This window comes from Enhydra lutris, unplaced genomic scaffold, assembly GCF_002288905.1.
Source record: "Enhydra lutris kenyoni isolate GAN:26980312 unplaced genomic scaffold, ASM228890v2 scaffoldscaffold86, whole genome shotgun sequence".
Lineage (NCBI taxonomy): Eukaryota > Metazoa > Chordata > Mammalia > Carnivora > Mustelidae > Enhydra > Enhydra lutris.
The window spans coordinates 4,121,547-4,146,125 of NW_019154170.1; the positions used below are offsets into that span (position 1 = coordinate 4,121,547).

The 24,579-nt window shown below is 65.0% G+C and overlaps 1 protein-coding gene across 1 annotated transcript; it reads right to left on the reverse strand.

The window, feature by feature from the left end:
- Window positions 1-5,569: 5,569 nt before the first annotated feature.
- LOC111161857 (G protein subunit alpha 11) lies at window positions 5,570-24,578 on the reverse strand. The gene is made up of 7 exons (XM_022525875.1): window positions 24,461-24,578; window positions 12,978-13,162; window positions 10,772-10,926; window positions 10,203-10,331; window positions 7,289-7,418; window positions 7,053-7,206; window positions 5,570-5,949 (listed from the first exon to the last, which is right to left on the reverse strand). Exons 1-7 carry the CDS (start codon window positions 24,576-24,578, stop codon window positions 5,759-5,761), a joined length of 1,062 nt encoding a protein of 353 aa, XP_022381583.1. The 3' UTR covers window positions 5,570-5,758.
- Between the last annotated feature and the right edge of the window lies 1 nt (window position 24,579).

Below are 24,579 nucleotides of genomic sequence, written 5' to 3' on the forward strand. Positions count from 1 at the left end.
CGTATGGTCTGGATATGAGTCCTTTATTGGGTATGCCGTCAGCAAATATTTCCTCCGGTCTGTGGGTGGGCTTTTCATCCCCTTAACCGTGTCTTTAGTGGAGCAAAATTTTCAATTTCGATACTGCTCAATATACCCATTCTTTAAACTCTATGGATCATGCCTTTGGTGTTTTTTCTGAGAACTCTTCCCCAAACCCGAGGCCATTAAGATGTTCTCTGTTCTTTTATTCTGGGAGTTTTACCATTTTACACATGAAATTAATTAATTAATTAATTAATTTTTAATATTTTATTTATTTGAGAGAGAGAGAGATCATGAGCAGGGAAGAGAGGGAAAAGCAGGTTCCCAGTGCAGGAGCCCAGTGCGGGACTTGACCCCAGGACCCGGGAATCATGACCTAAGCTGAAGGCAGTCACTTGACCCACTGAGCCACCCAGGCGCCCCTACATGTGACATTTGGATCTATGATCCACCTGCTCATTTTTGTGTAGGTCAAGGTTCTTCCTCTTCTCCTCCCTCCTCCTGCTCCGCTCCTCTCCTTCCTCCCACACCCCCTCCCCCTCCTCCCTGCCCTGCCTGTTGTCCCTCCTCCACCCTCCCTTCCCTCTCCTCTCCCTTTTCTCTCCCCCTCCCTCTCCCTCCTCCTTCCCCTCTTCCTCTCCCTCCTCCTCTTCCTCCTCTTCTCCTCCCCCCCCACCTCTTTCTATACTACTTCTTCTTTTCCTCCTCCTCCTCCCCTTCCTCCTGGTTAAATTCCAGCTCGGGGCTGCCCTGAGTAACCAGCAGTGGGCACTTGGCACACACCATCTGATGACCGTCCTCCATCTGACTTTCTGGGGGTAAATATCTATGTGTGGCAGGGTGAGGTTATGAGATATTTCCCAGATACCATCTTTTTTTTTTTTAAGATTTTTTAAAAATTTATTTGTCAGATATATAGAGAGCAAGCACAGGCAGGCAGAGTGGTAGGCAGAGGCAGAGGGAGAAGCAGGCTCCCTGCCGAGCAAGGAGCTCCATGTGAGACTCGATCCCAGAAGGCTGGGATCATGACCCGAGCCAAAGGCAGCTGCTTAACCAACTGAGCCCCCCAGGTGCCCCTCCCAGATACTATCTTTTGCCAAAGTGCATGCACCGATTTGCACTCCCACCGGCTCTGGTGAGCTTTCATGGGCTGTACTTACTCCCTCCCTCTCTCCTTTATTCATAGACGACATACTCCTTGCTGCTTCTCTGGTATTAAAAATGTCCTTTCTGCTTGGGGCGCGTGGGTGGCTCGGTTGGGCGGCCAACTCTTGGTTTCGGCTCAGGTCATGATATCGGGGTCCTGGAATCGAGGCCCACATGGGACTCTGCACTCAGTAGGGAGTCCGCTTGGGATTCTCTCTCCCTCTCCTTCTGCCCCTCCCCCCACCTTGTGGTCCCTCTCCCTCTCAAATAAATAATCTTTTTAAAATGTCTTTTCTGGGGGTGCCTGGGTGGCTCAGTGGGTTAAGCCTCTGCCTTCAGCTCAGGTCATGATCTCAGGGTCCTGGGAGCGAGCCCCGCATCGGGCTCTCTGCTCAGCAGGGAGCATGCTTCCCCTTCTCTCTCTGCCTGCCTCTGCCTGCTTGTGATCTCTGATTCCATGTCAAATAAATAAATAAAATCTTAAAAAAAAGAAAGAGTCTTTTCTGCTTAATGAGGAATGAGATATTTACATCATTTCCAAGGACCTCTCACTCCTCCGATGCTGGGTGTATGGCCCCTGAGGGCCATTGCTGTCCGTCCCTGGACCCTGCCCTTGGCCACAGCTGAGGTCATGCCCTGCCCGAGGTGGCCCAGAGGCAACGCTGGGATACCAGGTTTTTAGTGGATGAATCGTTTCTTTGGATGAGACAAGAAGTCTTCATCCAGGGGCCCCACTGCTAGTTTTACACCCCAAAGACAGGTTCTCGCACACCTGTGTTCCTGGAAGCATCCTTCCCAGCAGCCCAGGTGTCAGTCCCCGGGCCGGCAGGGCAGGCTTCGTGGGCGTGGGAACGCGGCTCTGCAGGCCTCCCGCCCTGAAATTCTCCTGATGGCTTGACAAAGGCCCTGCGCGGCCCTTGAACCCCTACCTGCGCCGGGCGGGACAGCCGCGGCTGGTGCTCAAGTCCCGCAACCGCGGGCCCGCCATCAGGGCAGGCGACTGGCCCCTCCGTGCCTCGGTTTCCCCGCTGGAGCGGAGGAGAGGCCCTCCCCGGAAAGACGCGGTCAGGCTGCAGGTGGGCGGGGAAGGCCAGAGGCTGGCGAGCGGCGCCTGCCGGCCGCGGGGGGCGTGACGTCCAGGTGCGCGGACGCCGTGGCAGGGCCTCCTCCGCCTCCCCTCCGCCCACTGCCCGGATCCTGCCTCCTCCTCTGCCTGCACCGGGTCAGCCCCCACCGCGCCCTCCAGGACCAGCGCGGTACCCTCCGCCCGGGATCCCCGGCTCCCGCCCTCGCCCCCTGTCCGGCTTCCCCGCAGCGACCACCAGAGGGCGCCCAAGAGCTCCCGAGTCATGTTCCCCCACGCCTGCTCTGCCCACACCCCTCCAAGGCTCCCACCTCCTGGGGCCCAAGTCCTCCCGCTGTGGTCCCCTAGGCTCTGCACGACCCGCTCCTGCCCTCTCCGTCCGCCTTCCCCTCCTCCCTCTCTACCCTTCGCTCACTCTGCTCCAGACACACAGGCCCCCTGGCTGTGTAAGCCCAATGTTGCCCCAGGACCTTTGCAGGTTATGCCCTCTACCTGGAATGCCCTGTCCTCATGTCACCATTGTTGCCCATCCTGCCCTCCTACTCTACTTTTCTACATAGATTAAGCCCTGGTGATAAGCACCTGCGACGACACAAAGGGACCTGAGGACACTGTTGAGTGAGAGGACCCGGACACAGGACACATCCCACGGGACCCCACTCCCAGGAGGGCCCCAGAGGAGTCCCACTCGCACACAGAGGAGACGGTGGGAGCCAGGACTAAGGCAGGGGTGGGGATTCCGGGCTTCGTGGGGACAGAGTCTCCGTGAGGGGAGATGGAAGGTTCTGGAGACAGAGGGTGTGGGTGTGGGAGTGCTTCCCGCCGCTGGGCACTGCACTTAGAGACGGCTGAGGTGGTGAATTGTGTCATGCGTACTCACCGTTTTTTAAGAAGGAAAAGGGCCCGAGAGAAGATCGCAGAGACGGACCCAACCTCCTCAGTTTGCAGAAGTAAATACAGAATGTCCAGGACTCGGTCTCCTCGGTCCCCGACCCCCAGTCAGGAGGCTCATCTGGCCAGATGCTCCAGCCCCGCAGTCCAGACGAATGAACCTGAAGTCGGGGCCAAGTCACAGAACCTCAGAGCAGGGGGCCTGGAGCCCGAGCCAGAGCCCAGGGCGGGAGGCACATCCCAGGGCCGCTGCGGCCGCCGCGGCGGGAGCTCACACAGCAGCCGGCCGCGCGGGGACCAGGCTAGACCCTCCAGAGCTCGGGCGCCCCTGCAGTGCCCGCCGCCCACCTGCTATGGCCAGTGAGGGGAAATAAGCCAGAGGGGCCACAGCATTTAGGAACAAAATTTATTCCAATTTAAAACAGAATTCATTTCAGGAGAAAGATATGAAAAGTCCATTTCCATCAGCTCTCTCTGGATTAAGGGGTCAGGGCCCCGACACGCTGAGCGGAGCCTGCTGCCCCGCCCCCGCCCCGCCCCCACATGGCAGCCTTGGCCCCGGGAGGTTGGCACTGAGCTAATGGGCCTGTCCGCCAGCGCGCACAACAATACATGCATTTCAAATGACAAAAGGTTTAAAAACAGTATTTTTATATAATATTCTTCTTTAAAATAGGTTAAGGTTGAAACCATCTGAAATCAGGACTGTATAATATACAAGTATAACCAGAGGGGGCCAGCGGTGGTCGCTCGGGGGCACTGGCACCCGGCTGTCTCTTGGGCAAGCGGGGGATGGGGGACCAGGGCCCCTCTGCTGGGGACCTGACACAGTGGGGGGGGATGGAGCTCCCCAGGTGGAAAACGAGAAAAACAAATCCCACACAATGGGCGAGGGAGAGGCCCGGGCCACCCAGGCCCCACTGGCACTGGCACAGAGTGGGTCTCCGACCCTCTATGGCACACAGCAGTGTCCCCGCCCTCCAGCCCTGGGCCCTCGGGGTTCCAGAAGCGCCAGGCGGGGGTGGCGTGGCGGTCCAGCCAGGCTTTGGCTCTGGGGTGCTTGGCACACTGCTCCCTCCGGGAAGAATGAATACTTTGGCCCAGTCACACCCTGTGCCCCCGAGGCCCAATCCACCTCCCTTGTGATCTGGGCCCGAGAGGCGCTGAGACCTTGAGACGCCCACCCTGCGAGGCCCCGGAAGTCCCTGGGCTGGCCCCCCCCAGCAGCACCCAGGGCACACGCTGCGGACTTTGGCATGCCCCCTCTCGTGCAGGACTGTCCCCAGAGAAGGCTGATCACTAGGAATGTCGTCGCCCCACCCTGCAGAAGCTGCCTGCGGTCGCTGCCAGCCCCCTCCTTCCTGTGACAGCGTCAGGAGAGCGCAGGGAGCGAGGCCAGGCCTGGTGTCCCGGTGTCCGGCTTGCTGTCCGAGCTGCTTCTCCTGTGGGCGGGCGGCCCGGACCAGATGTGGGGGGCAAGGCATCACTGGCAGCTCGTTCCCGCTACGTTGTGCAAATCAAAACAAAACAAAACCCACAAAAAACACTGTAGTGCTCAGTCTGCGTCGGATAAAAACACTGCCCCCCCCCAAACACAGCCCCCGCTTGTTCCCACCCTCCGAGCCCCTCAGAAGGAGGGGGCCCAGGCAAGGCGGCCCGTGGCTCTGGCTCAGTGCGTGGCCGTGGCCGTGGCCAGGCCTGAAAGCCACACGGGGCCGCGGCACCGGCAGCCACAGGCCCTCCACGGCTCCGGGCAAAGTGCGCGTCGTGCTGCGTGCTTGCCTCCCGGGGGCAGGGGGCTCGGGGGGCAGAAGTGGGAGCAAGGGCTTGTGCCGGAGGCCGTGCCTGGGAACTGCCACGGGCAAGTCCCTTCTCTGCCGCTCGGGGACTGACCTGAGAATATTCTGAAAGAGCCCCCGGCCCCCACTGCTTCCAAGTTGGTTTCAAAACAGAACACATCGAAACCGACTCCCAGTCCGGCTCCCTGGGCGGTGTCTAGACAGCAGCCTTTGGGGCCCCAGGGGAGGCCCCCAGGTCCCCCAGGATGTCTCCTTAACCACGGAGCCTAAGAGCCTACACGCTGCCTTCATTTCCTCACCCAAAAAAAAAAGGTTAGGCACTTCCCAGGGCGGGCAGCGGAGGGCGCCGCCCACCCCCACTTCTTGGAGTCCAGGACGTCAATAACTTAGGGAGCGAGAGAAAGAGAAGTCACAGCCCTGGGACCTCGGGGTGAGGGCCAGGAGCGAGGGGAGGGCGGGCTGGCGGGTGGCTCTGTCCCCCGCTGAGCGCCAGGGTGGGGATGGGGGGCGCCGGCCCCGGGCGCGGCCTGCAGTGGGGGCGCGGCGCTCGTGGGTCTCTTCTCCGTTGGTCTTGTCTCTTTCTTTTCCTTCTTTTTCTTTTTTTCTTTTTTTTTTTTTTTTAATAGAAAAAAGCGAGCCACGAGTCAAGGCCAGGAAAAGGCGGCCTCGCCGCTGACACGGGTGAGAAGGTGCACAAGGTGTATAGAAAGAAAGACGTAGGTCCCCTGATAACTGTGAAATAAAAACCCTTTGTTAAAAATATGCAAACGAAATCAACTCTTCCGCGAGCGGAGCCGGCGGCCCCCGCGGCGGCTCAGACCAGGTTGTACTCCTTCAGGTTGAGCTGCAGGATGGTGTCCTTGACGGCCGCGAACACGAAGCGGATGTTCTCCGTGTCGGTGGCGCAGGTGAAGTGGGAGTAGATGATCTTGTCGCTGTCGGGATTCAGGTCCACAAACATCTTCAGGATGAACTCCCGGGCGGCCTGCGCGTCCCGCTGTGGCCCTGGGGAAGCGGAGGCAGGGGCTGGTGAGGGAGGCCGGCCTGTACCCGCCGGGGGGTCGCAGACACCCACAGGGCGCAGACTGATAGCTGGGGGCGCGTAGAGACACCCACTGGACATGGACAGACACAGGGACAGACGCTTGCAGCGCGAGGACTGACACCCGCGGTCTGTGGACTGACACTCGCCGAGCACGGACAGGGCACTGGCCAAGCAGGGGCGTCGCCTCCTGCCCCCCATGGGAGCCCCGGAACTGATGGCCAGGCCCAGCGGGGAGCTGCTGTCTCCCAAGGCAGCTGCTCTGCCACCGCCGGCCGGCCTCCGCGCGGGGCCCCTCGGCCTCTCAGCCGGCAGCCGCCCACAGACACCCCTTACCACCTCCCAACTGCCGCGAGCTTCCTGCCCAGCCCCCCGTCCCCCCACTGCTGCCCCCCCACACCCACACCCAAACACGCACAGGTGCCCACACGCGGGCACACACAGAGCCACGTGCCCCTGCTGCCCTGGCCTTGCGCACATGGCCATCGGGCCACGGGCCTGTCCCTGAAGCTCTGGACTGGCCAGGCCCGGACTGCCCTAGAGCCCCGTGTCATTTCCCCGCCCTGCATGGGGGAGGCAGCTGCGGCGAGGCCCACACAGCAAGAGTGCTGGAGAGGGAGCTGGGGATGGTCCCTGCTGTTCTGGCTTCTGTCAGAGCTCAGGCTAACTCGGAGGGGAAGAGGGTCCTGGGTCACCCCCTCATTCCCAGGGCCTCATTCCTCCCCACTCAGGCTCCGGGCAAGCAGGGACCTGGGAGCAGAGTGGCCCCCTGTACCCCTCCCTGCGGCTGTGTCCACGAAGCTACACCCCTGGGAACACAAAGACCTTCTACTCACCGAGGCTGGGTGGGGGGCGGCACTGAGGTGCGGAGGAACACGGAGGCTCCCTGGCTCCCACCGGCCGTGCCACCAGCCTCCGCCAGGGCCCGCATCCCCAAATCACCAAGACACGAGGCCCAGAGAGCAAACGGGATGCACTGGAGGCTCCCGCTTCCCCCCACCAGCAGCACAGGGCACAGGGGGCGGCGAGCCTGGCCCCACCCCGGCCCCTGCGGCGCGCCGCTCACCGTCGAACTCGGGGAAGTAGTCGACCAGGTGGGAGTGCAGGATCTTGTCCTCCAGCAGGTCCTTCTTGTTGAGGAATAGGATGACCGAGGAGTTCTGGAACCAGGGGTAGGTGATGATGGTCCGAAACAGGGCTTTGCTCTCCTCCATGCGGTTCTGTGGGAGGGAAGGCGTGAGTACGACGGGTGCCTGGGCCGCAGGGTGGGGATGGCGGGGACAGCGGGGAGAGGGGCCTCACCTCGTTGTCCGACTCCACCAGCACCTGGTCGTATTCACTCAGGGCCACGAGGAACATGATGGACGTCACGTTCTCGAAGCAGTGGATCCACTTCCTCCGCTCAGACCGCTGTCCCCCCACGTCCACCATCCTGCAGGAAACGGGGGGGCTCAGCACCGCTGTCCCCCCGACCAACCCCTGCCACCAACGAGGCTAGCGTCTGCTAGAGCCTGGAGGGCCCCCGAGTCTGTGAGCGCCGGCGGAGCCCCCAGGAGAGCCCCCGTGCCCGCATGTGCCAGAGCCAGGAGGTCACGCCGCCCCCAGCAGCTGCGCCTGACGAAGAGTCACAGGACGGGGAGCCCGGGAACCCGGGCGCTTACGGGGACCAGATACAGGCCGACCCCTGGATCTGAGGTCCCACATCTAGAGACCCAACCCCTCGCCTGGGCTACGTGCACAACCGTTCGCCAAGCACCGTCCGTGGAGCGCAGCAGAACGACAAACTGTGGATGCCGCACGCCGGACCCGCCTCGCCACTGAGGGGTGGTCCATAGAGCGACACGCTTCCCCTGCTGCCAGGGGCAACAGCAGGTCGCAGCTCCCGCTGGCACGAAAAGAACGTGCCACCTGACAGTCCAGAGGCTGGGCTCCCGGGCAGAGGGGGCAGCCGGGGCACGGGAGCCACACAGACTCGGGGCAGGGGCTTGCCGCCTGCTACCGGGGTGTTCCTCGGCTTTCTACGATGAGGAAAGACGCTACTTTTTAAAAGAAGCCAAGAGCAGGCAAGCACAGTGGCCCACAGGAGGCAGGGGTCCCCCCAGCCAGGCCATGCCAACGGTAGGGGGTTGGCGGACATCAGGGTCGCCCGGGGCTCGGCCAACAGAAGTGCAGCCGCCTGGCGGAGCTTGCTCCGAGGAGACCGCACCAAGCACAGGTGGACGGTGGACGAGCCAGGATGACACTGAAGGGACAGCAGGGTGGCGACAGGAGAGGGTGGTGATGGGCCAAGGGCCCCGTGTGAGGCCACAAGGACTGCAGCAGCTGTGGCCAGTCTGGGGAATGCCACGGGGGCAGACAGGCACTGGGCCCACGTCCTTTCTGGACCACATGTCTCCCCAATTAAGGTCCCCTGTCCAGGACCAGGTTCATCTCCTCACATGACCAGGGCAGCTGGGCCATGACCCAATCCCGCTCCGGTCAGGGGACCCCATGGGCGCCCAGCTAAGGAAGGGACTGGCCGGCAAGGGACTGGCAGTGGCAGAGGGTGTGGGCCCATGACAGAGCCAAGTGCAGACCGGGGAGGGGCAGCAGGGAAATCCCGCTGGGAGGAGGTGACACGCACAGCCTGAGCTCACAGAGGGGAAGGGCGGGGGCCGGGCACTCCGGGCAGAGGACCAGCAGGCAGAGGAGGCGCCACAGTCAGGGTGAGGCCGGGGGAGAGCCCACATGGGGGCCGGGGGCGTGCTCGGCCCAAGCCCCAGCCTGTGCCCCACAGGCCTCAGCTCCGAATTCAGAGGTGGCAGGCCCACCAAAGACCCAATTAGACAAGAAAGAAAACCCAAACCTTGAATCCTCACCACGAAAATGTGCATCAGACCCGCATAGGGCAGGGGCTTAGGGCTTCCAAGGCTCCAGGGACCCACACAGGGCTCTGGCAGAGGCCCAGCCAGTGAGGGAGGGCGCAGAGGGCCAAAGGGGCACCTGTCGTGGGGGGTGTCTCAGGCCAAAGGCTCCTCAGTGCTCCCCAGAGCCGGCGCTCCGAGGCCACAGGGCAGAAGACCATGGCCAACAACAGCTGCCACAGCTGCCCACCCCTCTGGGACCCCTGCTCCAGGAGCACCAACTCCTTCCCCAGTGGGAGCCTAACCAGGGAAGCGGGGGCACCATGATGGGGTGCTGCGGGGCCCTCCCAGCGGGCAGACAGCACCTGCCCCGCCTGGGCCTCGGGGAACCGGGCTCAAACGTTTCCTCCCAACTCAGTGCCCCCAAAACCCGGGGCCGGACTGACTTGGGAGCCGAGTCCCTGCAGATGTCATCAGTTAAACGACACCATGTTAGAGCGGGGCGGCCCCATGCCGTCACCAGGGGGATCCCGGACACGGACGCACAAGCACAGGCCGTGTGACCGTAAGGGCAGGGATGGGGCAAGGGACGTGGAGGATGGCTGACGACCCCGGGGAGCCGGGAGGCACGGGGAGCCGGGAGACATCCCCTCACCGCCTCAGAAGCAACTGGCCCCGCCCATGCCCTGATCCTCGGCTTCTGACGCTGGGACCACAGAAATGCCTGTGGCTTCAAAACGCCCATCTGTGGTCATCAGCGGTGGCGGCCCCAGCCGACACGCGCTCACCCTCACCACCCAGCAGCTCCGTGGCCTCACTGCATGGCGGGGCTCATGTCCTCGAGGATGGCCCCGAGTCTACTCAGGCCACACCTCCTGCCAGGACTGGGCCCCATTCTGCCCATATGCCAGGAACCCCCATGGGCCCAGGAGCCGGAGTCCGGGAACTGCCCGTCACCTGGCTCTGCAAGGGTCCCCAGGCCCCCTCCACCACCTGTGGTACCTGTAGCTCCTGCCCAACTCCAGACCCCCTGCCCCACCGACACACACCGGCACCCTGCCCCATCCACAGGCCCGTCACAGAGGCCCCCCAGAAGGCCCTCCCCTCCAGGCCGGCTCTGGCCAGCACCGCCACAGCCCTTACTGCTTCCGGGACATGGCTCACTCCAAAACCTCGTGACAGTCACGAGTCTATCTCCCGTCCTGGTTCGGAAGCTCCCCAAGAGCAAAGACCGAAACCCGGCGAACCTGTCGTGGTCCCCACTGCAGATGCGAACAGTCCCCACCATGGCTCACGGCACCCACAGCAGCCCCGGCGCACGGCCCCCCGGCACACGGCCCCCTCCCAGCGCATGGCCACCAGGCCGCAGGTACCTGAAGATGATGTTCTCCAGGTCGAAAGGGTACTCGATGATGCCAGTGGTGGGCACACGGACCCGAAGCACGTCTTGCTGGGTGGGCAGGTAGCCCGAGGTGGCAATGCGGTCCACGTCTGCCAGGTAGCTGCGACACAGAAGGCACCGGGTTGCACAGGCTGGCAGGCAAGGCAGGGGGTTGGGGGGAGGGGGACAGCCCGGCCACCATGGTCCCTGAGCAGCAGGAAGGGGCCCAGCGCTGACCCTCACCAGCAGGGGCGGAACAGCCCCGTGCACTCGGGACAAGGTGGACCTGGGGCCCGGCAGAGGCCTCCCTGCCCCGCCCCAGCTCTCATGGGACAGAAGTCAGGCTGGCTCTAGGGGACCCCCATGGGGCTACCCGAGGACAGCCGCAGCGGCGGGAGAAAGGGGACTGGCTGGGTGGCCGGGCTGCAGCCTTGCTTCTCCATATGAATGTCCCTGCTCCGGCACCAGCTTGGGCTCAGGGAGCGGCCCACGACGCTGTCAAGCCTGCCCGGCCCCCTGGCCCTGAGCAGCGTCCCCGAGAACCCCACACGGCCTACTCACTACTTGGCGGAGTCGGAGAGCTGGTATTCCCGCCTGCGGTCATAGCACTCCTGGATGCCAGGGTCGTCCCACAGGGTCTTGATGGCGTGCACATAGCGGTGCTCGAACGTCGTCACCTTCTCCACGTCCACCTCGCGGATCAAGAGCGCATTGGCCTGTGGGGCAGGAGGGAGAGCCGTGGGCTTGCCGGCGCCCGGGCCCCCCGGGGCACCCGACCAAGTGGGGACCTCCGCCCCAGAGAAGCACGGACACATGTGGGCACAGAGCAAGGGGGAGCCGCAGGGGCTGTCCCTCAGTGGGAGGTCCCCGTGCGAGAGCCCGGGAGTGAGGTGGCTCCTGGCACCAGGCCACGTGGCTGTATGCCCCACACGTGTGCCCCAGTGTGGGGGCAGCAGGTGGCATGGGAGGAACCACGTAGACGAAGAAGCAGACTCTGCGAAAAGTGACCGAGGGTCAGACCCAAAAGAGAACAGACAGAGCAACGAACCCAACCCCCGCAGCAGCCCCGTCCCCGTTTCACAGGTGAGGCGACGGGATCACCTCCGACGTCTGTCGGGCCTGCACCCTACCCCCCACACACGGCTCCTCAAACCCCAGCAGCCTCTGAAGGGAGTGGGGGCGGGGGCAGGGCGCTGGCCGGGGAGCCTCCGGGGCTCGAGACTCGGGAGACCCCGCTTGTCCACATGCCTGTTGGGACAGGACGGCCCAGCCCACACAGCCGGCCACAGCGGAGGGTCTGGGGAAGACACACCTGGGCAGAAGCCGAAATGGGGAGTGGGGGAGCCCTAGCCCGCACTCTGAAAGCCAGGAGAGATGCCCTGCACGGTGCCCCACAGCCGTGGCCTCAGCCCTCACCTGCCCCATAGTCTGGACCTGCGAAGGCCGACACCGGCCCCGGAAAACACCCCCGGCTGTCGACGTGTGACAGCCTCAAACATCCCAGAGGACGGTGCCTTCAGCTTTGTGGCCCCATCTCTGTCCCTGTACCCAAAGCCATCAAGGACGACACATCGAGGAGCAAGCGCCACGTGCAGCAACAAAACTGTGTGTACCAAAAGAGGGTGCGGTGGGCGGCCGCTGCTAGGCACGGAGGGACACGGACGGTCCAAACACCGGCCTGCGGTCGGACGCTGCAGCGGACCTCAGCTGAGCACGCTACCCAAACCCCGCCCCAGAGGGCCACCCAACCCAACACCGGGCCCCGCTGGGGGTCCCTGGTCATCTGTGAACCGGGGACAGAGGGAGGAAGGTGCCAAGTGGAAACGTAGCAGCAGCCTGGCTGACGGCCCTTCTTAAGCCTGAGAGAGAACGGATTCACTGAACGTGCCCCGTGTAAGTATGACTCCCGCACCTCACGTCAGCCCAGGGCAAACCTCCAGGGCTGAAGAAACCCCCAAAATCAGACCTACAAAAGCCAAGCCCAGAGGGGCCACCGGCGAGAGTCCACCACCGCACAGCTGGGACATGCTGCCCGGAGGGGCCAGCAGCTCCTCACAAGGGCAGACCCCCCGCTGCCCCGAGTCCCCGTCTCCCGGGACACAGCCGGGGCAGTGACGACAGGGGTGCACACAGATGCCTGCACGTGAACGTCACCGCGGCAGCTTCCAAGGAGCCAAACATGGAAACCCAGGCGCCCCTCCGCGGGCGAGGGGATTTGCACAGCGCGTGCACCCGCACACAGAGCGTGACGCAGCCCTCAGGCGCCGGACCGACAGACGTGTGAGAACGGCCGGAGCAGGAGCGAGGCCCCCGCACGGCCCCGGGGACGGGCCCTGAGCCCACGACATGCAGGGAGGGGACCAGACGCAGGAGGCGACACGGGGTGTGAGTCCACGCGTGTGACATGCCCTGACCAGGCCCCTCCACGGACGGGAAGGGGCTCATGGGGGCTGGGGGCTGGGGGAGGGGCGTTGACAGCTGACGGGGACCGGGGTGCCTGGCGGTGATGGAATGTTCTGGAACTAGACAGAGGTGATGGCTGCACAGCTGTGTGTGTCAGAAAGCTGGGAACTACACACTACGGGGAGACCTGCCCCGTGAGTGACTCTGGTCTCGAGGAGCCGTTACTCTGGAAACAGGCAGGGAGAGGCCCCGCCCACCGGGAGGCAGACACGGCGCCGAGGGCTGCCCGCAGGGGGCACCGAGGTGTGGTGGGGAAGGCAGGTGCCGGCGGGCGGGCAGGTGCAGGGCGGCCCCCAGGCCTCACCTTGTTCTGCTCGTACTTGTACAGGATCTTCAGGGTCTCCATGGCGCGGATCATGGCCTGCATGGCCGTGAAGATGTTCTGGTACACGAGCTTGGTGAAGCCCCGCTTGTCCTCCTCCGAGTAGCCCGCCCCGTGGATGATGCGCATCTGCTTGATGAACGTGCTCTTCCCGCTCTCGCCGGTGCCTGCGGACAAGGCCGTGTGAGCACCAGGCCCGGGCCCGCCCCCGCCCCCTCACGGAGCAGGGTCACCGGCGGTCGGAGCCCGGGCACTTGGCGCTCAGGGGGCCGCAGAGCACCCTTGGCCAGCAGCGGCCGCTTGGCACGGGGCGTCCCTACGGCAGCCTGGTCACACCCCGAAGGTACGGCCCTTTGATCCAGCGGGAAACCGAGGCCCAGCGTAGGCAGGGGGTGTCCACAGGGCCCCCAGCACCGAGGTGCGGAGCAGGCAGGTACCCCAGGCATCCAGCCCGGTCACACGGCACACGACGGGCCTCCACACGCACTCAGCGCCCCAGAGGCCGCCGTGAGGTACGGCCGTGCGTCTCCGCCAGGCGCCGCGGCCTCCTCAACCAGTCAGGCCGACTGGCCCCGCAGGACCTGTCCACACCCACAGAAGATGGCACGTCCAGTCTGACAACGTCCCCGTGGACCCCAACCACACTCCTCATCCGGGCCCGAGGGTAACCTTCACTTTGGGGCAAGAGTTTAGTGTCTGCACGGAAGCCAGGGCGGTCTGAGGACAGAATCTGTCCCTCCCCGTTAGCTGAGACCCCACAGACCCACCCACCCGGACGAGTCCCAGGCCCGCAGCCCATGCACGGAGCCCAACGTCTGCTCCCTCCCGCCCGCCGGGTGCACACGGTGTCGGACCCCCTCCCTCTGCAGGCGTGAGGGGTGCGGGGCTCACCGGGCTCTTCCAGGCTGCACGCTGACCCCCACCTCAGCCTCCAGGGGTCAGAGGATCAGCCAACAGGTGGGAAGGCCACCTGGAAAGTGGCCACCCGGCCATGTGCCCTCACCCCAGCCCCGCCGGCGCCTTGAGCCGCACGCTCTGCTCCACTCCCGCTCCCGCACGACGTGGCCCAGCGGCCCCTCCTGCGGCAGCCTCTCCCCCACCCTGGTCCAGGGGCCAAGTGGCACAGGGTCCTCCAAGCCACACACCTGGGCCCCGCCCCCTCAGGGGGTGGAGACAGACCCCCTGCGGGAGGGCGGGCTGGACTCCTAGACTTGCTTCCAGCTGGCAGAGCGGGACAGACGACAGGGTGTCGCTTCCGAGACTGGGTCACAAGAGGCACAGCGGCTTGCGTCACGTTGTCCGGCACCACGGGCAGAGGGTATGGGAAAGGGCAGCCGCCAGGCCGTGAGGACTGGAGCAGCGCTGGGGACAGGGGCTGCGGCTACTCCAACCTCGTGAGGGACCCGGAGCCCGGGTGGCCCAGACCCAGGACCCTCGGAGACTGTCCGCCGCGGGAGGCCAAGCTGGGGAGTGACGTGACCGCAGAGCGGGAAGACAATGTCCAATGTCCAAGCGCACGTGGCCTCCGACGGCCGCCCGGACCCCCTTGCTCACAGGCTCAGAAGCCCCTGCCTCACCCCACCTGTTGCCTGGGCTTCCTTCCACCCCTCTGCCCCCATCAGCCCCGCGGCTGCCCACATCCACGCAGGGCGAGCAGGATCCCCGTGTGGCTGCCACCGGCTCCCACACCCATGACGTGGCCTGCACTCCGGAAGGCCCCTGCGCCCCGCGGGCAGGCAGCCCTCCCAGGCCCCTGGAGTTGTGACCGTGGCCCGAGGGGGAAGCCCGTCTGCAGGCGTCTGCCGCTGGCCTGCTCGACAGACCACGGCCTCTGGGACAGACCAGTTCCGTGGGCCCCACGTGTCCCCCTGTCCCGCAGCCGGGAAGCACTCAGCCCTCACCCGAGGGACCGACCACACTCGGGGAGACCTGAGCCCCAGGGGCCTGGGCTGCCGCGCCCGCGCCTCTCTGGTACTTTCACCAACTGCCTCGGGGCCTTCCCGGGATAAGGACGATGACTGCGGGTCCATCATCAAGGAAGGTGGCTGCCTTCATGCCATCCCCCGTCCGTCCTACGTCAGACAACTCACCTCTGCTCTCCAGGCGACACAGGCCACCTGCTCACTCTGACCGACACCCCTGAGAGTTCCAGGGACAGGAGGAAGTGGAAGGGGCGTGCGCAAGACCCCACATATCCCCAGAGGGACCCACGCTGTGGGGACGCCAGGAATGCAATTTCCAATGCAGTTTCCTCCTGACCCAGGTCTGTGCCCCTGGATCTGTCCCTCTTGGCGCTGCTGACACCAGGCACAGTCATTCTTCTGGGGGTGGGGCGGAGCGTCCCAGGTACTGTGAGGGGCTGAGCAGCGTCCCCAGCCCCAGCCCAGGATGCCAGGAGCACCACTGGTGTGCCAAACACAGACGTCCCCAGATACCGTCCAGGGTCCTCTGCGAGGCAGGATGGCCGAGGGTTCGAACCCGTTTTCGACAAAACTCTGTTACAGAAAGGAAACCACCCCGCTGGTCCATCAGGCCGCGTCCCTCGCAGACAACGGCCGAACTGATGCACACACGCGAGCCAAACCCCGAGACGCAGCCCACGGGTCAGCCCAAGGGGGAGACGGGGCAGGTCCCAGGCGGAGGCCACTTGCCCCCTGGGAAACGCAGGCCACGGCTCTCACCCCGGGGGGTGGGGAAGACCCACCGAAGAGGGTCTGCGAGCACGCCTGGTGAGAAAGGGACTGGCCTCACCCCCGCTTTTCAAAAAGGAACTGGGAGGCACCACTGGTTAAGCTCAACTCTTGGTTTCGGCTCAGGTCGTGATCTCAGGGTCGAAGATCCAGCCCCGCATCAGGATCTGCGCTCTGGGCGGAGTCAGCTTGGGCTTCTGTCTCTCCGTCTGCCCCCCACCCTCACGTGTGTGAGCTGCTCTCTCAGAAAAATAAACCTTAGGGAGAGAAGCAGCCCCCGCTGGAGCCCTCCAGGGCAGGGCGCGCCCGCGGAGGGGTCGCACACGCGCACGCTGCGGTGTCAGTCAGGGTGACGCCTGCCCTGGGCCCCAGGAGGCGATGGAAGGTGTGGGAGGCACGTCTGTGAAGTGACCCCCGCCGGGCCAGAGAGTGGGTCAAAGGAAAACGGGCGTCTGGGGCACTCCCCTAAAACTGAAGCCTGAAATGCGGGGTCAGCCTCTGGAGATGTCAGGGGGGCCTGGACAAGGGGCATGGCCGAGGTCACCCAGCGTCTGGTCTGCAAAGGCCCCCACGCAGCACAGTAGCCACAGCAAAGACCACCGCCACGACGGGCCTGCGGAAGAACCAAAACGGAGACACACAGCGGGGCCGTGGGAGGTGACGGGTGTGCTGCCTAACGGAGGCCATCATCCCACGGTACCTCCACGTATCAAATCAGCGGGTCACACCCCATGACCTCGCAGGACACTCATGTCAATCCAATATCGATCAAGCGGGAGGGGAAGGAGGAAGCCAGCGGGCACACCGGGCACCCTGTCTCGGTCTGATCAGTGACCCTGCCCGGGGCAGCCACCACTTTGCCGGGAAGGACAGAGAAGGGAGAGTGTGGAGGTGGCGGAGGCAGGGAGGTGCCACCCTGGAGGAGAGAAGCACGTCTCACGTATGCTCCGGGCCGACGTCAAGGCCAGGTGCAGCGGCGTGGTGGGCAAGGGGGCCTCCACCCTGCCACAGGCCAGGCCTGCTGCCCACGAGGCGCTGGGCCATCGCAGCATCCGGGAGGGAGGGAGGGAGGGAGACAGGGAGACAGGGAGGGAAGGAGGGAAACAGGGAGGGAGGGAGGGAGGGAGACAGGGAGGGAGGGAAACAGGGAGGGAGACAGGGAGGGAGGGAGGGAGGGAGGGAAACAGGGAGGGAGACAGGGAGGGAGGGAGACAGGGAGACAGGGAGGGAGACAGGGAGACAGGGAGGGAGGGAGGGAGGGAGGGAGGGAGACAGGGAGACTGGGCTCAGCGCAAGTCTGAGTCGGCCAGAGCAACCCAGGTTAGTTTTCCAGATGCCCTGCTTCCCGGGCCAGCTGAACCACGGCCATATCAGTCATCTGGGAGCTGGGACTCAGGCCTGTGACAGGTCCCTGGCCCCGGGAACCGCCACACACGTGACCCAGTGTCCACCTGCCCAGAAGGGTCTCAGGGACAAGGCCTGCCTGGACCTTATGGCTGGGCCCCCCGGCAAGCAGCCGCTCACCCGGCCCCTGGATCCCGGCCACCCCTGCCCTCCTCGCCTCCCTCGGGGCTCTCTCCTGCAGACACACGTGGGGCCCTTGCCCTCCGCCTCCAGCCTCCAACTCAACCTGCCTGACCCTCAGTCACACTCCCCCGCAGAGACCTGGTCCCACGTGCCTTTCTGGCTCAGAGCCCTCGACGGCTGCCCAGCAAGGAGGAAAGCAAGGTCCCCTCAAGCCAAGGTACAGGATGCTCCCAAGACCAAGCTTCGTCGTGCGCACGGCCCCCGGCCTCGCCGGCGCAGCGGCCCCGGACCCACGAGCTCCCGAACTGCGCACTGGGCCAACACCGATGACCACGCCAGCACACGGGTGACCATCAGAGCAGCGTTCCCAGAGCCCGAGATGTGGCGTCGGCCCAGAGGTCCTTCAGTCCAGGCAGATGGTCACAGCAATGGCCCAGCTGTACTGCAGGGCGCTGCTCAGCCCCAAAAAGGAGCCCCGTGGACACAAGCGACAGCCGGCTGGGGCCCAGGGGCCTCTGCCACACAGGAAAGCACAGTGCACGATGGAGGGCGTGGAGGACACGCTGCTGGGGGCCCGGGACAGGGGTGGTGTGGAGAGAAGAGTGACAGGAGGGTCCCTGCCATGGGGGGACGCACACCCGGGACGAGTGGTGAAACCGCAGTTCCTCCCAGAGGGAACCGCGGGGCTCCAGGTCCTGGCTGTGCGCTCCCCACCGGCGGGCTGCCTGGGGTTCACGGATGCGTCCGCGGCCCCCACCCGGCCAGGAAACAGCCTTCCCAGCATGACTGGCGCCTCCTGCATAGAAACTCAAGCTCCCGGCCTCCAAGAAGCCCCCAGCAGACGGCACCCCACCTGATCCTTCTCCAGAGGACGCCAGCCCAGCCGCCCCTCTGTGAGGTCTGCTCCTCCCGGTACGCACACTGGGCTGGGGCTCTGCTCGCAGCCCCCGCCCCCGGCCCCTAGCACAGGCCGGCTCATGGGAAGCACAGCACGAGTGTTTTATGAATGAACAGAATGAACTTGGCCCCAGCCCAACGTGCCGGCTCGTCAAGCATCCCCCATGGGGCCTCCGCGTCCCTGTGCTGGGCAGGGGACTCGATGGGTCGTCACTCCAAGAGCAGAGGCCCCGCGGGGTCAGTGGGACACAGCAGGGGCAGGGAGCCTGTGGACGCCCTCTGGGCACGCTCTGACACATCACCCTCAGGAGGGCCAAGGCTGACCTGTGCCCAGAAGAGACCAGCTGAAGAAGAGGGAGGAAAGCAGAAACCCGAGTGGGAAGAGAACCCACTGTCCCGCCCTCCCCAGGTGGGGGGTTGCTGGGGAGAAGGAAGTCTGAACCCAAGCCCCAGGCGGGCAGGGAAGGGATTCCAGACGCCACGGGCTGGGGCCTCTAGGGCAGGAAGCTTGTCTCGTCCAGGGCCTTGTCTCATCTCCCTGAGACTCAAAGTAAGCCACTGATCCCTGGACCCCAGGGGCAGGCAGCCAGGCTGCCCGTGACTGTGGGGTGTGGGCAGCGAAGTCAGCAGCCACCAGGACCATGGAGAGACCAATGAGAGCCCCCCGGGGACCTGGGACTCCTGCAAATCCAACAGGGACCTTGAGCTGTGTGGACAGGCCTGAGATCACAGATGGGACACAGACCTCTACCCGGGGGGACAGAGAAAATGGAAACCTCGAACAGCTGAGGATGGTGGTTACTGGCTCCTCTCTTGTCACACGCCCCTACGCACTCATTCATTCGATGACAGAGCTGTCACGGCAGCGCCTCTGGGGAAGTGCAGGAACCGAAACGCAGAGAGGGTGGGTGGCTTAGCTGAGGTCACGCCGCCAGCGACCTTGACAGACAGGGGACACCTGGCCTGGGTGCTTGGGTGGAGCGCCCCTCCAGCGGCAGTGGCCTCCTGAGAGAGCACAGGTGCCGGGGGCACACCCCCGGGGAAGGGAGGGGCGCTGGACACCGGCCGTGTGGGGGGGGGGCGGGCTCTGCCCAGACAGCGGCCGCCCTCTGGCTAGGCCACGACACCTATTGTAACCAAGGCCCAAATGTGGGAGTGGCTGTCCCTGCTGGTTTGGTGGGTGTCCTTCACTCGGCCCATGTCTTCTGAGTCCCCACTTTTGTCCCCAGGTTCCTACTGCTGCCCTTCCCGGGGCACCCAGGCAGCCGGGACACTGTGAGCCCCTGGTCCTGCCCAGCTGGGGCGCAGGGACAGAGCTCATGACACCTCCTCGGAGGCGTAGCTGAGGGAAAGACGGCACGGACCACAGAGACGGAGAGACCCTCAGGAGCCCCGCCAGCCACCCGCTGACACTCTCGCCCCAAGGGCCTCCTTGAGCAGCCTCACCGGTCAGCTCCGGCCCGCTTCTCCCCACACGAAGCCCCAAGCTCCCACCCGGCCCAATGGAGGGGTTTACGCTGTGCCCCCCGCACACAGCACCACCCAGCTGCGAGCAGCCGGAAACCGTAACGAGGAAGGGCATCAAGACTCCCTCACCTCTGACGACCAAGCTCGAGACAGGAGGCCCCGCTCAGGCACCAAGGGCTCTGCTGGCCAGGGCGGACAGTGTGGTCAGACACAGACCATCCCGGGGGCACCCCCTACCCCGTCTGACCCTCGCAATCATCCTGGAAGGTCACTGGGATTCTCTCCATGTCACGGGAGTCGGACGGGAACAGACGCCCCACTGTCTGGCTTGGCCCTGGTGGGGGCATAACGCCTCCCAGGGCTGGCGTGGTGGCTTTCGCAAGGGGCCGCCACAAGCAGTGACCAGAAAAAACAGCCCCCTCTACCTGCTGAGTGCCCGCCGTGCCCCGCGGGCCTCCATGGCACCATCTCACTCAGCCCCATGACCGTCTTTCAGGCCCAGGACACCATCCCATGGGATGGGCGAGGAAGCGAGGCTGGCGGACACAGCCTTGCCCCAGAGCGAGTGCCCCCCAACTGCTCCGAGCCGGCTCCACGGGGAACCCTCAAAGCCAGCCCCCCCCCACGGCAGGAGGGCCTCACGAGGAAGGCGGCTGGAAGCTGTGTCCCCAGAGTCCCCGTCTGCTTACATCAGAGCAGAGCGCCACACGCAAGGTGGCAACAGGCACGCCCGCCCAAGGAGCAAGGGCAGGGTCCAAGTCACTCCCACCCCACTTCCCTGGGGGCTTCGAGTCCCACTAGCTAACTGGAGTCGCCAATGGCTCTGCCCTGGGGGCCAGGCTGGCGGGGACCCGGAAGTGGGGAGCAGCGCAGGAACCAGCAGGAGCCCTGCAGCAGGTGAGCAGGGGACCACGACGACCGGTCAGACGCCCTCCGGAGGACAGACACACCGGTCCCCCAGGACAACAGGGAGGCCTGGGAGCACAGGAACTACAAACACCGGGGAGTGGGGCCACAAACTCCCCAAACCAGCGAGCCTGGGGGCTGGGGTCCCGCCTCTGGGAGCAGCCTGAGTCCCGACACCCCCCCACCGAGGAGTGCCCCTCATCTCCCCAGCTGTCAGGGCCCCGGGCAAGCTGGCCACCGAGGCCGGATGTCCTCAGTTGACAGGCCACCGCCACCGGCCAGGACAGCAGCAGCCGGCAGGGCACGAGAGCTGCGACCACTCCTCCCGCTGCCCGATGGCCATCAGGCTCTGGCCACCCCGCCCACCCGGGGCTGAACTTTGCACCCCACGCCATCTGGGACGGAGAGGGACAAACACCGCCCACCCTCCTCCCCGGGTGCTCCTGGAAGCTCTGTCTGGCTTCACTGCTGCGCTCCAGACACCCGGTGCCGCCCGCCGCAATGCCCAGGGCCAGGATGCCGGGCGGCTCAGAGCAGGGCTCCACCGCAAAAATATGAAAATGAAACCTTCTGCGGTCGAGTATCCAAGACAGAACGCTTCCTCACCGCCCACCGCAGCGGCCAGCCCACCAGCGGTCCCGGGCACGCAGGGAGGGGGCAGAGCGGGGACGCACGGCGAGATCACCATGCCAGCGGGAGTTCGGAGGCTGGGCCCGGCCCCCGCGGCCCCAGCGGCCCCGGCGACCCCAGCGGCCCCGGCGGCAGGACACACCTGGCAGCTGAGCCCAAGGGGCCCCACGGCAAGGCAGGGAGAGAGCTATGGGTGGGCACCGGCATCCTCTGGGTTCACACAGGGAAACCGAGGGAGGGGGAGACCTCAGGGCAATTCTGCGACACTTCCAGACACTGTCCCCAAAGAAAGAGGACCGTCTGGACAAAAAAAAAATTTAATTTAAATTCAGGGGCACACAGCACATCCCGGGGGAGGGCACGGTCCTACCACAGCCCAGGGGTAACCCAGGGGGGCACGAGAGGCTCCCCGAGGGTGCTTCCCGCTCTCCCAGGCAGCAGGAGATGCGGCCCCGGCCACTCCGCCCAGAGCCAGCCGCCACGCGCCCCTCCGTGCCTCTGAGCACTGGGAGGCGCGCCCTTCCCACCGCAGCCACCACACCCCGTGCCAGATTCCGGGCCCTTTCACTGCGCTTTGGGGGCCGGCACAGCCGACAGGAAGCCTGTGGAACTGACCGCCCTGCTTTATTTAGAAGTCCCAGAGCCGCCGGCCGACCGGGCCAGCAGGCTGCACCCCCGCAGCAACACGGTTCCCATGAAGACTGGTTTGCAGACAGGAAGCCTGCCCTGAGGAACAGAGAAGGCGCCTCCTTCATGGTTTTCTACCAAGCAACAGACCCACGACAGCAAAAGCCTCGCCCAGGAGAGGTCACAGGAGGCAGAAGCCAGCCAGGCCGGCCTGGGACCCCCGCCCAGGAGCTCCTTACCGGGTCTGCGGCCCCCCCGCTCCCCAACCTAGGGTTCTCTTCCATAAAATGGGGGGAAGGATAGCTAGTTCTCAGGACTGCAGATCCCGGGGGCTAGCAGGGCACGCTCGCTGCCCAGCCGTGCCCTCTACTCCTGTCCCCAAGCAGTCAACAGCTGAGCAAGACTCCGCCTGGACGACAGCACCTACGGAGCGGGACGCCTGCCTTCTGCGTGTTCACACGCACAGTGCGAACCCCGTGCACACACACACGCACGCGTGTGCACACACGGCTTTGCACACACATGCCCGTGCCCACGCTGTAAGCATTCAGGAAACGACCGACAAGACAACGTGCACAGTCTACACACCAGCTCTACGAAGCGCACCTGAGACCCTGTACTCCCGCGGGGTACCGCTGGCGGGGGGGTGGGGTGGACAGGTCCCAGACAAGGGCGATTCTGTCTCCAGGGCACGCCAGGCAGTACCGGGGGCGTCTGTGGCTGTCACCACTGCGGGTGCTCCTGGCATCCAGTGGGTCGGGCCAGGGATGCCGCTCAGCCCCCCACTCCAGCCCTCACGCCCGTCTTCCTGCCGCAGACCCCCACTTTGGACCTGCAAGCTCACTTCTTCCTCCTCTTCTAATTGCCCCCCCATGCCCAGAACAACCCCCTGAAACGGGGGCATGACTCCCCACAGCGCAGGCTGGCAGGGAGAGGGCCGGGTGCCTCTCTAGGGTCACAGGGCAGCGGCAGTGCGGGACCAGAGACAGGTGGTGCTGCTGTCTCTGTGGTGTAGTGCTGTGCCCCCTCCCCGAGGCAGGCAACTGGACCCTTCGGGCAGCGGGCCCCGCTGGGTCTCCCAGTTCAGGGAGACTGGAGACACACACCAAGGCTGCAGGAGCGTGAGCCATGCACTGCTCCCGGAACCCCATGTCCATCCAAACCTCGGGTGCTCAGGATGAGTGGCAGGGCATCCAGAGGCTCACAGGCCCCCAGGAAAAGGCCCTCTGGCAGTATCCTTAACACGCCAATAACTGCTCCGGTCCCCTTCCCATAATAAAGTCCACGTCATGCTGCAAAACCAGCCACAGCCACGCCAGCCTCCCCAGAGGCCCCCCAGAACCCACTGCAAGTCTCCTCCGCACTCTGAGCTTACTCTCCACCTGGCTTTTCTGCAAAGTTGGCATATTTTACAGTCTTTGGGTAAACTGAACGCGTCTGTTTAAAAAAAACAAAACAGGGAAGATATTTCATCAAACGGAGGGCCCAGCAGGGCCACTGCAGGCAGGAGAAGCAAGGCATTCCCGCCAAGACCAGCAGCCTCCCACGAGGCCACGGACACGGCTCGTTCACCGGCAGACTCGGCTCCTCTCAACGGTCCAGCACACCCCTCTGAGCCAGTGCCTCCTCCCACCCGGGGCCCGTCCACGCTCCCTCCGAGGGCGCGTGTAAGCACTTCCAGCCTTCCCTGCAGTGTGGGAACCCAGAAGAGCTCAGGAGAAGGGCAGGGCAAGGCTTTCTGTTTTGTAAACGACCTTCCTGCCTTGGGCAGTAGAGTCCTTCAACAACTCCCCTCTGAGTGACAGCGCTTTGCCAACAGCTGGGCCGACGAGCTCCCTACAACAGGTGTGCCCTGGGGAGACGGAGACTGGGACCCTGGTGACCGGGACAGGAATCTTCCCCAGGACGGGGAGGACCCGGGAAAGGGGCTCCCCACAAGACGAAAGGAATGGGTTTGGGGAAGGGTGATGAGCCGGCCGGCTCTGAGGACCCCCCCCTAAAACGGGAGCCCTGAGGGAAGGAAGGGTAGTCCTCTCCCGCAGGTGGTGTGCCCCGCCGAGGGGATGGGGTGCTACAGGGGGACAGACCCTGTGCATAGGAACAGGGCTCCACCTCCTGGGAAGAACCAAGACGAGATCCTGGGAGGTGAAGGGTACGGCTGGTGGGCCGCAGCCCAGAGGTCTGGCCCTGAGCAGATGCGGGGGCAGCGAGAAGGGAACAGCCCGCAGCCCAGGGACGAAGGGCTTACTGGCTGAGAAGTGGCATAGGACCCGCGCTCCAGGGTTCTGGGGAGCCCCCCACCCCGGACAGTGCTGGCAGGGATCCTCAGTGGAAGGTGCGGGGGCCCCTAATCTGGGCATGAGGGGCAGGGCTGTCCCCACGAGGACCTGGACGCCTGATGTGCACACAGAAGCAGGGCTGGCCCTGGGGGACTCCGGAAGCCCCACACGGGCAGCGCAGGCACGGCTGACCCTGGAGGCTCCCGGGCTGACCTGGGCGGCACCGGCAGGGCCGACCCTTGCCGCACACCTCCCCCAGGGACCGGGGCTGGCCGTGCACAGCGCAGGCTGGGGCCGGCCCCCCGGAGCCCCGCGCGCGCTGCGGACGGCACGGGCAGGGAGCGGCCCGGGCGGCGGGCAGCACGGCGGGGGCGGCCGCGCCCGGCCCGCGCCGACACCCGCACCCGGCCCGCGGGACCCCGGCAGGCCCGGCCGCACTCACCGAGCAGCAGCAGCTTCAGCTCGCGCCGGGCGTCGCGCTTGTCCCGCCGCAGCTGCTTCTCGATCTCGGCGTTGATCCGCTTGGACTCCTTCACCTCATCGCTGAGGCAGCACGCCATC